Source organism: Trichosurus vulpecula, chromosome 7 (genome assembly GCF_011100635.1).
Source record: "Trichosurus vulpecula isolate mTriVul1 chromosome 7, mTriVul1.pri, whole genome shotgun sequence".
Taxonomy (NCBI): domain Eukaryota; kingdom Metazoa; phylum Chordata; class Mammalia; order Diprotodontia; family Phalangeridae; genus Trichosurus; species Trichosurus vulpecula.
This window is the reverse complement of record NC_050579.1, coordinates 197,286,662-197,301,324: the sequence shown is the minus strand read 5'-3', so window position 1 is coordinate 197,301,324 and position 14,663 is coordinate 197,286,662. Positions and strand designations below refer to the sequence as shown.

Genomic DNA, 14,663 nt, shown 5'->3' with positions numbered 1-14,663 from the left:
TTTAATCCTAGCTCCATTGACCTCCGGAATATCGCATTCCAAGCTCTTTGATCTCTTAATGTAGAAGCTCCTAGATCTTGGGTTATTCTGACTGTGTTTCCACAATACTTAAATTGTTTCTTTCTGTCTGCTTGCAGTATTTACTCCTTGATCTGGGAGCTCTGGAATTTGGCAACAATATCCCTAGGAGATTTCTTTTGGGGATCTATTTGAGGAGGTGATCGGTGGATTCTTTCAATTTCTATTTTGCCCTGTGGCTCTAGAGTATCAGGGCAGTTCTCCTTGATAATTTCTTGAAAGATGATATCTAGGTTCTTTTTTTGATCATGGCTTTCAGGTAGTCCAATAATTTTTATATTATCTCTCCTGGATCTATTTTGCAGGTCAGTGGTTTTTCCAAGGAGATATTTTACATTGTCTTCCATTTTTTCATTCCTTTGGTTCTGTTTTATGCTATCTTCATTTCTCATCCAGTCACTAGCTTCCACTTGCTCCAATCTAATTTTTAAGGTAGTATTTTCTTTAGTGGTGTTTTGGACCTCCTTTTCCATTTGGCTAATTCTGCCTTTCAAGGCGTTCTTCTCCTCATTGGCTTTTTGGAGTGCTTTTGCCATTTGAGTTAGTCTATTTTTAAGGTGTTGTTTTCTTCAGTGTATTTTTCAGCATTTTTGGGGGTCTCCTTTAGCAAGTCATTGACTTGTTTTTCATGGTTTTCTTGCATCCTTCTCATTTCTCTTCCCAATTTTTCCTCTACTTCTCTAACTTGCTTTTCCAAATCCTTTTTGAGCTCTTCCATGGCCTGAGACCAGTTCATGTTTTTCTTTTGTTGTAGGCTCTTTGACTTTGTTGACTTCTTCTGTCTGTATGTTTTGGTCTTTTTTGTCACCAAAGTAAGATTCCAAAGTCTTAGACTGAATCTGGGTGCATTTTCGCTACCTGGCCATATTCCCAACCAACTAACTTGACGTTTGTGTTTTTCAGCGGGGTATTACTGCTTGTACACTAAAGAGTTCTATGTTCCATGCTTGGGGGAATGTGCCAGCTCTGCCACACCAGGACTCCTCCTTCCCCAAGAACCCCCAACCCAGACTGGACTTAGATCTTCAGAAGGCTCTTCACTCGTGCTCTGATCCGCCACTTAATTCCTCCTATCAGGTGGGCCTGGGGCCGGAAGCAACTGTAGCCATAGTTCTGTAGCTGCCCCACCTCAGCTGCCCCCAGGGTGGTAGCCAAACCATGAACTCCTTCCACTCCTGCAGCTTTTCCCACTAACCTTCTCTGTAGTCTTTGGTGTTTGTGGGTTGAGAAGTCTGGTAACTGCTGCAGCTCACTGATTCAGGGCACTAGGGCATGCTCTGCCCAGCTCCTGGTCTGGTTGGTCCGTGCTGCCCACGCTGGACTCTGCTCTGCTCCGCTCCCAGGTCAGTGCAGGGTAGACCTCACCCAGAGACCATCCAGGCTGTCCTGGGATGCAGCCCTGCTTCCCTCTGCTCTTTTGTGGTTTCTGCAGTTCTAGAATTGGTTCACAGCCATTTTTTATAGGTTTTTGGAGGGACTCGATGGGGAGTTCAAGCTAGCACTGCTTTTCAGCTGCCATCTTTGCTCTGTCCATGGCAAACACCTTTTAAAAGGGACAGGGTCAAGGGAGAAAATTGAATATCGTGGGACAGGATAGGACGGAAAGAAATATAGTTAGCTTTTAACAACATGAGCATATTGGAAGTATTTTACATAATGATACATGTGTGATCTATGTTTAATTGCTTGCCTTCCCAGGAAGGTGGAGTGGAAAGGGAAGAGGAGAGAATTTGGAACTCAATATTTTAAAAGCAGATGCTTAAAAAAATAAAGCAAAAGCTGTTTTTTTGCATGTAGCTGGGAAACAAGATATATAGGGATTGGGGCATAGAAATCTATTCTGCCCTACATGGAAGTAATGGGAAATGGGATGGGTGGGTGAAAGAGGGGAGGGCTGACTGGGGAATGAAGCAGTCAGAATATATGCCATTTTTGAATGGGGGGAGGGTAGAAATGGGGAGAAACTTCGTAACTCAGAATATTGTGGAAATCAGTGTTGAAAACTAAAATATTAAATAAAATACAGATATTAAAAAAACAACACCAGATGAGCCACCAAACAGAATGAGAGTCCACTATGTACTTTAGCACAACACCAGTTGAACAACTAGACACTGGTGCCAGCCCCACACAACCACATATGGTTCAGCACAGTACTCCAATAGCAGGCCATCTGTAAGCCTCAGCACTACATGAAGTTAGCTGCCAGACACCTTTGGTGCCATGTAGCACTACCCACCACCATCACTTGAACAGAGCATAACTAAGCAAGCTGCCAGTCCCAGGCATCCCCAGTACAGCACAGTGGTCCTCCACAGGCTTCAAAGCAGCAACAGCACAGTACCAAATAAATGGCCAGAGCTTACAGCTCCTGGCACAGGAAGCTTGGGGCATTACTCCTTCCATTCCAGCAGAATAGTTGAATTTTAAAAGTAACAAAATAGACTGGAAAAGAGGAGCAACAAAGAAAGGAATCTAAGTGTAGGAAGTTATTATGTAGAAAGGGAAGAGCGAAAAAAACCAACTCAAAAGAAGACAACACTGTCAGAATACCTGTATACCGCTCTTTTCTTCAGGGTATCATCTTGTTTCTTGTGGCAGAGGAAGAAGTTGAAGGAGTTCAGTAGTGATGGATGCCCTTCCACCTCAAATGTCAGTCAAAGAGGAAAGATCTTTTGCAAATTTTACAATGAAAACCTGAGCACCATAGATCCTAACAAAGGTTATCAATGTATTGCAGCAACATAAAAATGAGTTATTTAAGAAGCTTGGAGAGGTAGGCACTGAAGCAGAAAAGAAATTTATCTTAACCGTTTGGCCAGTTTTACTCTTTAAAGATTTCTTCTGATCAGTGAATTTTTTCCAGTTTTTCTTTTACCTCTCTAATTTGCTTTTTAAAGTCCTCCTTAAGCTCATCCTGGAATGCATTTTGGGCTTGAGAGCAAGTCATATTGCCTTTTGAGGTTTCAGATGTGGGTATAGTATCAATGGTTTCCTCTTTGGAATTCATATTTTTATCTTCTCTGTACCCATAATATGATTAGAATAGGCATAGAAGAAACTAAGTTATCACTCTTTGCAGATGATATGATGATTTACTTAGAGAATCCTAGACAATCAAGTAAAAAACTACTTGAAATAATAAATATCTTTAGCAAAAGTTGCAGGATATAAAATAAACCCACATAAATCCTCATCATTCTTATATATTACTAACAAAACCCAACAGCAAGAGATAGAAAGAGAAATTCTAGTTAGAGTTACTGTAGACACTATAAATCATTTGGGAGTCTATCTTCCAAAAGAAACCTGGGACATATATGAACACAATTGCAAAACACTTTTCACACAAATAAAGTCAGAGTGAAATAAACAGAAAAAAAATCCATTGCTCATGGTTAGGCTGAGCTAATATAATAAAAATTATGTTTTTACCTGAATTAATTCTCTTATTCAGTAGCATACCAATAAAATTACCAAAAATAATTATACAGAGCTGGATAAAATAATAACAAAATTCATCCATAAGAACAAAAGTTCCAGAATATCAAGGGAATTAATGAAAAGAAATGCTAGGGAAGGTGGTCTAGTCATACCAAATATTAAACTGTATTATAAAGCAGCAGTCATCAAAACTACTTGGTACTGGCTAAGAAACAGAGCGGTAGATCAGTGAAATAGGTTAGGTACAAAAGACGAAGTAGTCAATGATGGACTATAACAATCTACTTTTTGATAAACCCAAAGAGACCAGTTCCTGGGTTAAGAATTCACTATTTCACAAAAACTACCGGGAAAACTGGAAAATAGTATGGAAGAAACTGGGCATAGAACAATATCTTACATTGTATACCAAAATAAAGTCAAAATGGGTTCATGATTTAGGAATAAAGGCTGATACTATAAGCAATTTGGGAGAGCAAGGAATAGTTTACCTGTAAGATCTATGGAGAAGGAAAGAATTCATGACCAAACAAGACATACAGAATGTTACAAAATGCAAAATGGATAATTTTGATTATGTTAAATTGCAAAGTTTTGTACAAACAAAGCCAATGCAACAAAGAATAGGAGGGAGGCAGAAAACTGGGGAAAAATCTTTACAACCAGTGTTTCTGATAAAGGTCTCGTCTCTAAAATATAAGGAGAACTGAGTCAAATTTATAGGAATACAAGTTTTCCCAGTTGAGAAATGGTCAAGGGATATGAACAGGCAGTTTTCAGAGGAAGAAATTAAAGATATCTATAGTCATATGAAAAAATGCTCTAGGTCACCATTGATTAGAGAAATGTAAATCAAAACAACTCCTAGGTCCCACATCTCTCCTGTAAGATTGGTTAACATGACAAAAAATAAAAATGATAAATGCTGGGGAGGATGTGGGGAAATTGGAATATTGTTGGACTGTTGGGGGAATTGTGAACTGGTCCAGCCATTCTGGAGAGCAATTTGTAACTATGCCCAAAGGGCTATAAAAACGCACATACCCTTGACCCAGCAATACAGAGTCTGAATGCAGATTGCGGCAAACTATTTGCTCGCTTTTTTTCCTTCTTTTTTGGTTTCATTTCTTCTTTCTCATGATTCATTCTATTGGTTATAATTCTTCTTTACAACTTGACTACTAGGTAAATATAAGTTCAGTGCAAAGGTATATCTAGAACCTATATTGGATTACATGCCATCTTGGTGAGTTGGGGGGTGGAGAGGAGGGAGAGAAAATTTGGAACTCAAAAACTTGTGGAACTGAATGCTGTAAACTAAAAATAAAAAGAAAAATTTTAAAAACCTTAAAAAATAAATCTAGGCACCTAGCAGCAGCAGCAGCAAAAAACAATATCACCTGGATTTGAAAGGCTTATGTGCAAAGTCTGTCAAATACTGAAAAAAACAAACATTCCTTACGTTGCCTAGACTTTTCAAAATAAACTGGTAACCTACCAAGGTCTTTCTTTGAGACAGTAATGGTCCTAATATCCAAATCAAGAAAAAAATAGTATAAGGGGAGAAAATACCAGCAATTTTAGTGAACAGTGATGCAGAAATATTAAGCAAAATATTAGCAAAAAACTTTATAAATATAAACAAAATATATAGTTTGTTATAACTACATGATTAAGTAGAATTTAGATCAATGCTGCTTAAGGGGATGTTACCTTAGGAAGGTTATTCAACCTTAGGAAGTTATTAACATAATACACCACATTAATGACCTTGTCTATTAATATTTTCTCAACAAATAAATGCAGAGAAATAATTTAATAAAATATAGCCCTTAAACTATATTGAAAGGAACCACTAAAAGTTTAAGAACGATAAAGTCTTCTTTGAATATTATCAAAAGCATCTGTCTAATAATTGACGAGGTTGTTTCATGTTACAAATCTCTTCAATGACATCTTTAACTAAAATTCTTTTTTCAAGTTCTTTATTTGTATATGTTGCAGTCTGCTTATATATCATTTTCCTTTTGGATGATATTCAATTTTGATTCATCAGACCCTGAAAGGGTCCATGAGTCCATGAGTCACAACTACTCCATTTAGTGTGTCTTAATTCTGTATATGTATATACTTGTAAATAAATGTCTCCCTCAATAATTGCAAACTCCTCAAGAACAGAGGCTATTTCAGTTTTCATCTATATTCATAGTCAAACCATGCTGGTACGATAGAATGAAAATACAACTCAAACTAATCTATTTCCACTATAACAAAATTTCTATAAACAAGGTAAATCAATACAACCAAAGCAAGAAGAAAAGATACGAAATAAAAAAGCATTATATTAAATATCTCTGATATATTTATGATAATCAAATGTTATAGGGATTTGACAAAAACTAGGAGGATTAAAATCCATACAAAAGGTAATTTTCCAAAGCTTATGAGCATAGGTTTAAGATTATTACTGATTTTATCTCTTATCTCATTATTATTATCATTCAACACACATTAAAAAATAAGAAACACATGACTAAAAAATGTTAAGTTCAAAATCACCAGTATGCAGAGAAATGTGTATTTTGAAAATTAGGGCATCATCTTACTATCATAAATTGAGGAATATATGTAGGGATGAACATAGGGATGAACGTAGAAATGTAAAAATCCCACCCCTTTGGGTCGAGAGCTATGGAATATCACACATGTTTTCAGATTTTTTTATGTATTGGTCAGTTTTGCAGATTTGTCTTTGTCTTCTTAAAAAATTGTTATAAAGGATGGCTCTATGGGAGAAAGTCAGTTACTAGGAAAAAAAATGTGTGTTTAAAAAGCAAAAGGCCTCAATAAAGATCTATATTAAATGAAATAAATTATTTGTTCAACAATCTAACAATTACTGTCCTTGATGCTAGAGTACTTTGTTGCCTTTTATATAAAGCCAAACTTTAAGTCGTGTTCTTCTTTACATTTGACATCCATCTGGGTCTTCATGACTTTTAACAAGCTGTATCAAAGATGAGAATTAGTTCCCTCTTTATTTCTGCCTCTAAGAATCCCTAGTTTCTATTAAAGTTCAACTAAAACTCTTCCTGCCCCTCAGTAACTTTCTTGATTCCCCATAACTGCTGGCAACTCATCCCAAATTCTTCTTTTTCTCCTGTCTATGTCAGTATCTATGTACATGCATGCCCACAAATGTGTATGTTTGCATAAGCATATGTAAGTTCCCTTTTACAGGGACCCATATAGGCTGTTCCTTTATTGAGACCAGGGACCACTTCATTTTGTATGTGTAGTTCAATTGCCAACCTCACCACTTGGCAAATATTATGTGATTAACAAAAGCTTCTTGTGACAAGATTGAAAGAGGGAATAAATCGTAGTACCTAAATTTTAAAGCATTATATATGTACTAAAATATCCTACCATAAAGAATGATAACAAAAGAAAATTAAAAGAGATAGGTATGGGAAGAAATCAAGGCCAGATTAACAATATGTATAGTGATTCCAATTATTTAAATGAGGGTAATATTTTTTTAAATACTCATAAAAAACAATGGCCAAACTTTGTGCCAATATATTAAAATTAAAATACACCTTCTTCCTTAAACAAGTAGGAATCACAGGAATGAAATGCTGTAAGTATTATCAGTAGCAGCTTTCTATGAACTTTTTTAAAACTTTTACAAAGAAATACACTTTCTTGATGGCTTGTGTTTGTTTATATTTATCTGCTGTCAATACAAAAATTATCAATATGAAGTCTTTTTTCACTTAAAAACAAAAAAATTTTGGACCTCCAAGAGCCAAAATGGAAGAAAAAGTAGCAAATCACTGTAGCTCTCCCATATTCACCTCCAAACAACCATAAAATAGTGCCCCAGAGCAAATCCTGAAATAGAAGAGCCAACAGAGAGATGGGGTGGAGCAGTCTTTTAGCACAGGAGACTGGGAGGACTGGCAAGAAAAATCCATCTCACTCAGGTAAAAGGGGGACCACATTCTAGGACAGGAAGCATCCCAGCAGCAAGCCCCATGTCAGCAAATCATTGGAAGATACTGGGCCCCAGTGTGATCGAAAAGGCAAACACCAACACCAGGACCCCCCACAAGCCTTGGCATAGCCAGAGGAACCAGCAGACTCCAGCTCTGAGAACCACCATGTACTTCCTCATGACTCAGGGTGGTTGGTTGGGCATCCTCCAGTTGCTGGACTTCCTCATGCTTCAGCACAACCCAGCATAAATATGTATCCTCCATGTGCCAGACTTCCACGTGCTTCAATGTAGCCCTGGGGAAATGCAGAAAAACCCACTGGACCTCAGCACATGCCAGACACTACCACCAGGACCCCAGCTCAGCAGCTGGGAAGCTGCCAGACCATTATAACTTCCAGCAGTGCCAATCAATTCCCCACAATACCCCTCAACACAGCACCAGACATGAGGGTTCCCTGAGGACCTCATGGAAAGATCAGGGCAGCACTAGGTAAACAGTCAGGGTCTATAGCCCCTGGCACAACAAGCCTGAGACAGAGCCCCTTCCGACATGGGCACAGAGATTGAACCAGGACAGGAACTCAGAAGAAGATAACAATGTCAAAACACACATGGGCAAAACCTCAAAGAAAAATGGGAAGTGGTTTCAAGCCCAGAAAAAACTCATGGAGGAGCTCAAAAGGGAGCTTAAAATCACATAAGAGAGGTAAAAGAAAAAAATGGGAAAAGAAATGACAGTGATGTGAGAGAATTATGAGTAAAGAGTCAATAGTTTGGAAAACTGCCAGGAATATTATGGCCAAATTCCAGAGCTTCCAAGACAAGGAGAAAATATTGTGAGTAGCCAGAAAGAAACAATTCAAGCATCATGGAGTCACAATCAGGATAACACAAGATTTAGCAGCTTTTATATTAATGGATCAGAAGGCTTGGAATATGATATTCTAGAGAGCAATGACTCTATGAGTCATCATGACTCAATCAAACAAATTCAAAAGGATGAAGAAATGGAAGAAAATATAAAATATATCATGGGGAAAACAACTGACCTGGAAAATAGATCTAAGAGAGACAATGTCAAAATTATTGGACTACCTGAAAGCCATAATCAAAAGGAGGGCCTGGACAGCATCTTTCAAGAAATTATCAGTGAAAACTGTCCTGATGTTCTGGAACTAGAGGGCAAAATCAACATTGGAAGAATCCTCCAATCACCTCAGAAAAGAGATCCCAAAATAAAAATCCCAAGGAACATTATAGCCAAATTTCAGAACTATCAGGTTAAGGAAAAAAATACTGCAAGTGGCCAGAAAGAAACAATTTAAATATGAGAATCATAACCAGGATCTCACAGAAATTGCCAGCTGTAACATTCAAGAATCAGAGGTCATGGAATATGATATTCCAGTGGGCAAAGGAACTAAGAATCAATTACTATATAGAATTAAGCATTATCATTACTAGGTTTATATCCCCAAGAGATCACAAAAAAGGTTAAAGGACCTACATGGGAAAAATACTTATAGCAGCCCTATTCATGGTGGCAAAATATAGGAAACTGAGGGGATCCCCATCGATGGCTAAACATGTAGTATATAAATGTAATGGAATACTAATGTTCAATGAGAAATGATGAACAGGCAGATTTCAGAAAAACCAGCACTTTTACAAACTGATGCATATGTATAAACTACTTCAAACTGCCTACCATTTTCATAAAAGGGGAGAGGAGGAAGGGAAGGAGAAATATTTGGATGAATGCTAGAAATTTTCTTGATATGTTATTGTGGGAAAAATAAAGTATACAGCACAAAAAAAATTGCCATCAGATGGATATTAGGGTATTTCTTTTGTTAGAATGGTAAGTTTTCTAGTGCCATCCACCATGGGGCAGTGCTAATAAACCAGCTGAGGGTTCTGGGGTCTGAGGTATTCAGGCACTTGGGGAAAATGTTGCTAAAGGGCTTTAGAAACATTTAACAAGACTCCAGGTCATTCCTCTTCAGAGAATTCTACAAGAGTGAATGATGCAACCATATATCAAGAATTTCAACATACATGATAGAAGACAATGCATGAGCATTTATAGAAAATTTAAATGCCATAACCAAAATGGTAAAATGATTCCCATAGCTAAGCAGGCCTCAGACTTTCATCACAGTGCTACTCCAGTAAGTATCCATATGTGTGGCTTAATATTGGGCCCAGGAAATGATGGAAAGGAAGGCATAATTCTCTGTTACCTCTTCAAGTCACCAAGGGTTATATGACCTTCCTCTACCTTTTGAGAAAAAAGTCCCCACACCAACATAAATTTGTTGCTCTCAAGATGGAAGTCTCATAATTTCACTTTCTACCAATGGCTTGAAGAATTCAACTTATTACAAGGTATGAATTTCTACTTTCTGACGTCAAAATACAGAAGCTTCCACAAGCAAGATTAGATCAAAACATGTTTCCATAATTCTGATAAAATGTTAAACATGAAAGACAGTGTGAGTATATGAAGAGGAGTGAATAGTTATGCTGTTTTCATTCAGATTCCTATCATGTTATTTACATGCAAGGTGCATAATGTTAAGTACTAACTTTGTGTGCACAAAGGTACTTGTTATGAAAATAAGTGCTGGCCATAGGCAAAACTGAAGAGATGAAAGGTTTTTTTAGACATTATGTAACAACTATTACTTTCTCCACCTCTGCCTTTTGCTACCATTTCCCCTTTCCCTTTTGGAACCTACTTTCATATCATCCTATTATTGTAGTCACCATTTGCTACCTCAGTCTTTGCTAAAGTTTGCCCTTTGAGGGTTCTTGCTGACCTTTTTATGTTGTGATCAGAGGTAATTTAACTGTTCTCTTATCCTTCCTTTCAAAATTCTAATCCTATCAGCTCATATCAACTAAGCATTAAAAAAGCCTATCTTACTGAATTAACACAAAGTGAGACCTTAGTGCTTATAATAAATTTCATATTACATTTGAATTTCAGAAAACAGCATGCATGTTATTCAAAAGGTTAAAAATGAATTATAGGGGCAGCTAGGTGGTACAGTGAGTAGAGCACCAGCCCTAGAGTCAGGAGGACCTGAGTTCAAATCCAACCTCAGACACTTGATACACTTACTAGCCGAGTGACCATGAGCAAGTCACATAATCCCAAATGCCCTGCCTTCTCCCCTCCAAAATAAAATTTCAATGTGTGATGTGAAAAATTGCAGACAGGGTAGGAAATATATTTTCGGGGAAGATAAAGCTATCATGCCCTAAAACAAATCTACTAAATTGGACACAAAATCCTGACCTTAGTATGGCTGATCCACTAGGTGGTATGTCTGACTCTTTGTGACCCCATTTACAGTTTTCTTGGCAAAAATACCGAAATTAATTGCCATTTTCTCCTCCATTTCATTTTACAAAAGAGGAAACCAAGAGAAAAAGAAAAGCGTCACACACCAAGTAAATGTCTGAGACCAGATTTGAACTCAGGAAGATGAGTATTCCTGACTCTAGGCCAACACTGTGTCCACTGTGCTGCCCATATATGTGTGTGGGGGGGGGGTAGTTGTAGATATAGATATAGATAGTATATAGATAGCGTGTATATATATATATATATGTAACAAGTGCAGATTATCCAGGAGAGAGGGAAATATAATACTGGCAACCAGGGAGTTGAGAAGAGGGTTATGCAGAAAGTGACATGAGCTAAGTCTTAACAAAAACCGGGGATTTCAAAAAGAGAGAAAATCAGGCAGTGTATTGTTATCCTAGGGAACAGACAATGGAAAGGCATACACTTAAACCTTTGGGAGAGTGATAAATGGCAAAAAGTTTGGCTAGAATATAGAATACACCAACAAAATTAATGTTTTATAAGACTGGAAATACAGGATGGGTCCAGGTCATGAGCTTTAAATGTCAAACAAAAGAGTTTATATTTGATCCTAGAGGTTATAGGGAGTCAGTGGGATTTATTGAGTAGCTGGGGGGCAAAGTGTGTGTGACATGATTATACTTGTATGTTAACAAAATCACTTTTGAACCTTTGTGGGAAATATGATCGAGTAGAGAGAGACAAGGCATGTATACCACTTAAAAGGCTATTACCATATTCTCTACAAGAAGAGATGAGGGCCTGAACTAAATGGTGGCTATAAGAGTGAAAGGAAGGGGATGAATATGAGAAATGTTGAAATAGGAAACACAAAATTGGCTAACAGACTGTATTGTGGTATTTAAGCTGAAATTGTGAACCATGGTGACTAGAAGGATGGTTGTGCCCTTGACAGAGATATGAGAAGCAGACAAAAAAGGGTAGGTATTGGGGGTTAGAGGTAGAAGATAATGAGTTCCATTTCAGGAATGGTAAGTTTGAGATGCCTATGAGACATCCAATTCAAAATAATAATTTGGTGATATAAGAAGGAATTTTGGGAGAGGTATTAGGATTGCCTATATAGATGTGGGAAACATAAGATGGATAAAAACTAAACCCATAAGAGCTGATGAAGTGAACAAGTAGTAGTATATATGAAATAAAACATAAGAGGACCCAGAAAAGAATTTGAAAGTATATCCTTTCACAGCTCTCATGTTTTACATATACTATATCTTTATCTCACTCTAGGTTGTTAAGTCTATTTCAACACAGGAAAAATGAATTAGTTACCTGAGACAGTTACCATATTCCCTCCTGCATCAAAAAAAAAATGACAGAATATACCCACTACCAGTGGTAAGGTTTAGGAAGCTACTTTTCCATTTGATAGTTGATTTTCATGGCAAGGATAGTAAAGAATCAAAATGGCATTGTCTGTGGTCAAAAAAGAGCAATCAAATAGACTGTGTAGAATTCAAATATATGCCCTTGGTCTAATTTGAGTGACAATTCTAGTCTTGGGCTGAACATTTTGTTATTTGGGTCATTGTACTTATGAAAAACTTCTAAAGAATTTCTAACCCCATCAATTTTGAGCCTGGGAAAGACAGATATGTTTCTATAAAAATTAAGTAAAAATTTGCCGGAAGTTTGGAAAGAGGCTAGATGATCTAATAATGTGGCCTTGAGATGAGGACGTCTATTTTAGGCTCTGACACCAGATATGGGAACAATGGAAAAAATCACTTTATTCTGAGCAATAATAGATTCGGAGAAGTAATTCAAACTACCTACTTCACAGGGTTGCTGTCAGGCAAATGCTATGTACACCATAAAATGATAATACCACAAGAGATAATTTTGATATTTTCTTTTTCCAGTTCAGAATCCTATTCTGAGTTCTATGTATATTTTGAAAATCATAAAAACCCTTAAAATCATCTCATCCAATGACTTAATTTTACAAATGAGAAAACTGAGATTGACAGAGAGATGGTTAAATGCTTCAAGGTTACAAAACGGGAAAGATGCAACCAGAATTCATATCTCCTGACACCCAAATCATTGTGTAATCTTCTTATCATTTGGGACCTCCTTTTTTCTCAACAGATATTTAAGAGAACCTCTCAGAACATGAGTAATCTCACCATAGTGACAGAATTCCTCCTCATGGGCTTTTCCAAAAACTGGGAATTGCAGGTCTTACATGCTATGCTTTTCTTCTTGATCTATGTGGTGGCTCTGACAGGGAATCTGCTTATATTCACCCTCATCTCTCTCAATAGGCATCTCCACACTCCCATGTACTTCTTCCTAAAGAATCTGTCCATTTTAGACCTCTGTCTTATTTCTGTCACTGTCCCAAAATCCATTGTAAACTCCCTGAGCAACAACTGCTCTATCTCTTATTTGGGTTGTGTATTACAGCTCTTTTTAGTGGTTGTATTTGCAGGATCAGAGATTTCACTCCTCACAGTGATGTCTTATGACCGCTATATAGCCATCTGCCAGCCCCTGCACTATGAAACCATCATGATCAAAGAATCTTGTGTGAGGATGGCACTTGCTTCCTGGTTCAGTGGAGGTGTGGTTGGTGCCATGTATTCAGCTAGTACATTCTCTTTACCCTTCTGTGGCCAGAAAGAGATCCATCAGTTCTTCTGTGATGTCCCTTATTTACTCAGGATCTCCTGCTCTGAAAACCACATTGCAGTTTATGTGAGTGTTGCTATAGGTTTGGCCTTAGGTATTTTTTGCTGTATTTCTATCATTATCTCCTATGGTCACATCTTTTCAACTGTGCTGAAGATTCCAGCAACAGAAGGTCGGTCAAAAGCCTTCTCCACTAGCCTGCCTCATCTCATTGCTTTCATGATTGTTATCATAACTGGGGCCATGGCTTATTTAAAGCCACCTTCGGACTCTGACTCAGTTTTGGGTCTATTGTTGTCTCTGTTCTACACAGTGGTGCCCCCAACCCTGAACCCTGTCATCTATAGCCTAAGAAACAAGGATATGAAGACTGCTTTGAGGAAGCTTATCAGCTGGAAATACTCATCCGAGGGAATAAGGAAAAAGTCTTTTCCATAATTATATACCTACTTCCTAAAAAAATCAGTTTTGCCTTTTATGTGCATGTTGACGAAAAATTATTTTCCCTTACACATCTGAATCTAGAACATAAGTTTTGAAATCTAGACTTCAAGGGTCAGGAAGAGATATGATACTAAGAAATATGATTTTCCAAAGTACATACACTCACATAAGTGAGCAAAATTATAATAATACTTTATATTTTTATAATGCTTTACCCTTTTAAGTGTTTAACACCGTGCCTAGCATATTGTAAACACTTAATAAATACTTACTGATTGTTGTTAATTTTCACATTCCTATATTTGTTACCAACAATAACCCTAAATTCTAGCTATGAAAGGTGCTATTTTTATTGTTTTATGGTTAAGGAAAGTGAATTTCAGAGAAGAAAAGTGATTTGACTAGGCTCTCCTAAAAGTGGGGGAGTGACCTCATATGGATCTTTGTTTTCTAAGTCTATTTTCTTTTTATCTTATACCATGCATAAAATTGTCAAATAAATAGTTAATTTAAATTAATGTGAAGCCTGTCAAACATATTATCTTTACATAAGACAGTTTTTATAATGTAGTACATTTTTCTTTGCTTATATCTAAAATATAATCATAGAAGCCAGAAAAGTAGTACTGGGAGAGGTGTGAGGAGCCATCTAGTCCAATT

At 37.1% G+C, this 14,663-nt stretch overlaps 1 protein-coding gene across 1 annotated transcript; it reads left to right on the top strand.

The window, feature by feature from the left end:
* The first annotated feature begins 13,040 nt into the window (after positions 1–13,040).
* LOC118857778 (olfactory receptor 14A16-like) lies at positions 13,041–13,997 on the top strand. The gene has a single exon (XM_036768299.1). The coding sequence runs from the start codon at positions 13,041–13,043 to the stop codon at positions 13,995–13,997; it is 957 nt and encodes a 318-aa protein (XP_036624194.1).
* The last annotated feature ends 666 nt before the right edge of the window (positions 13,998–14,663 follow it).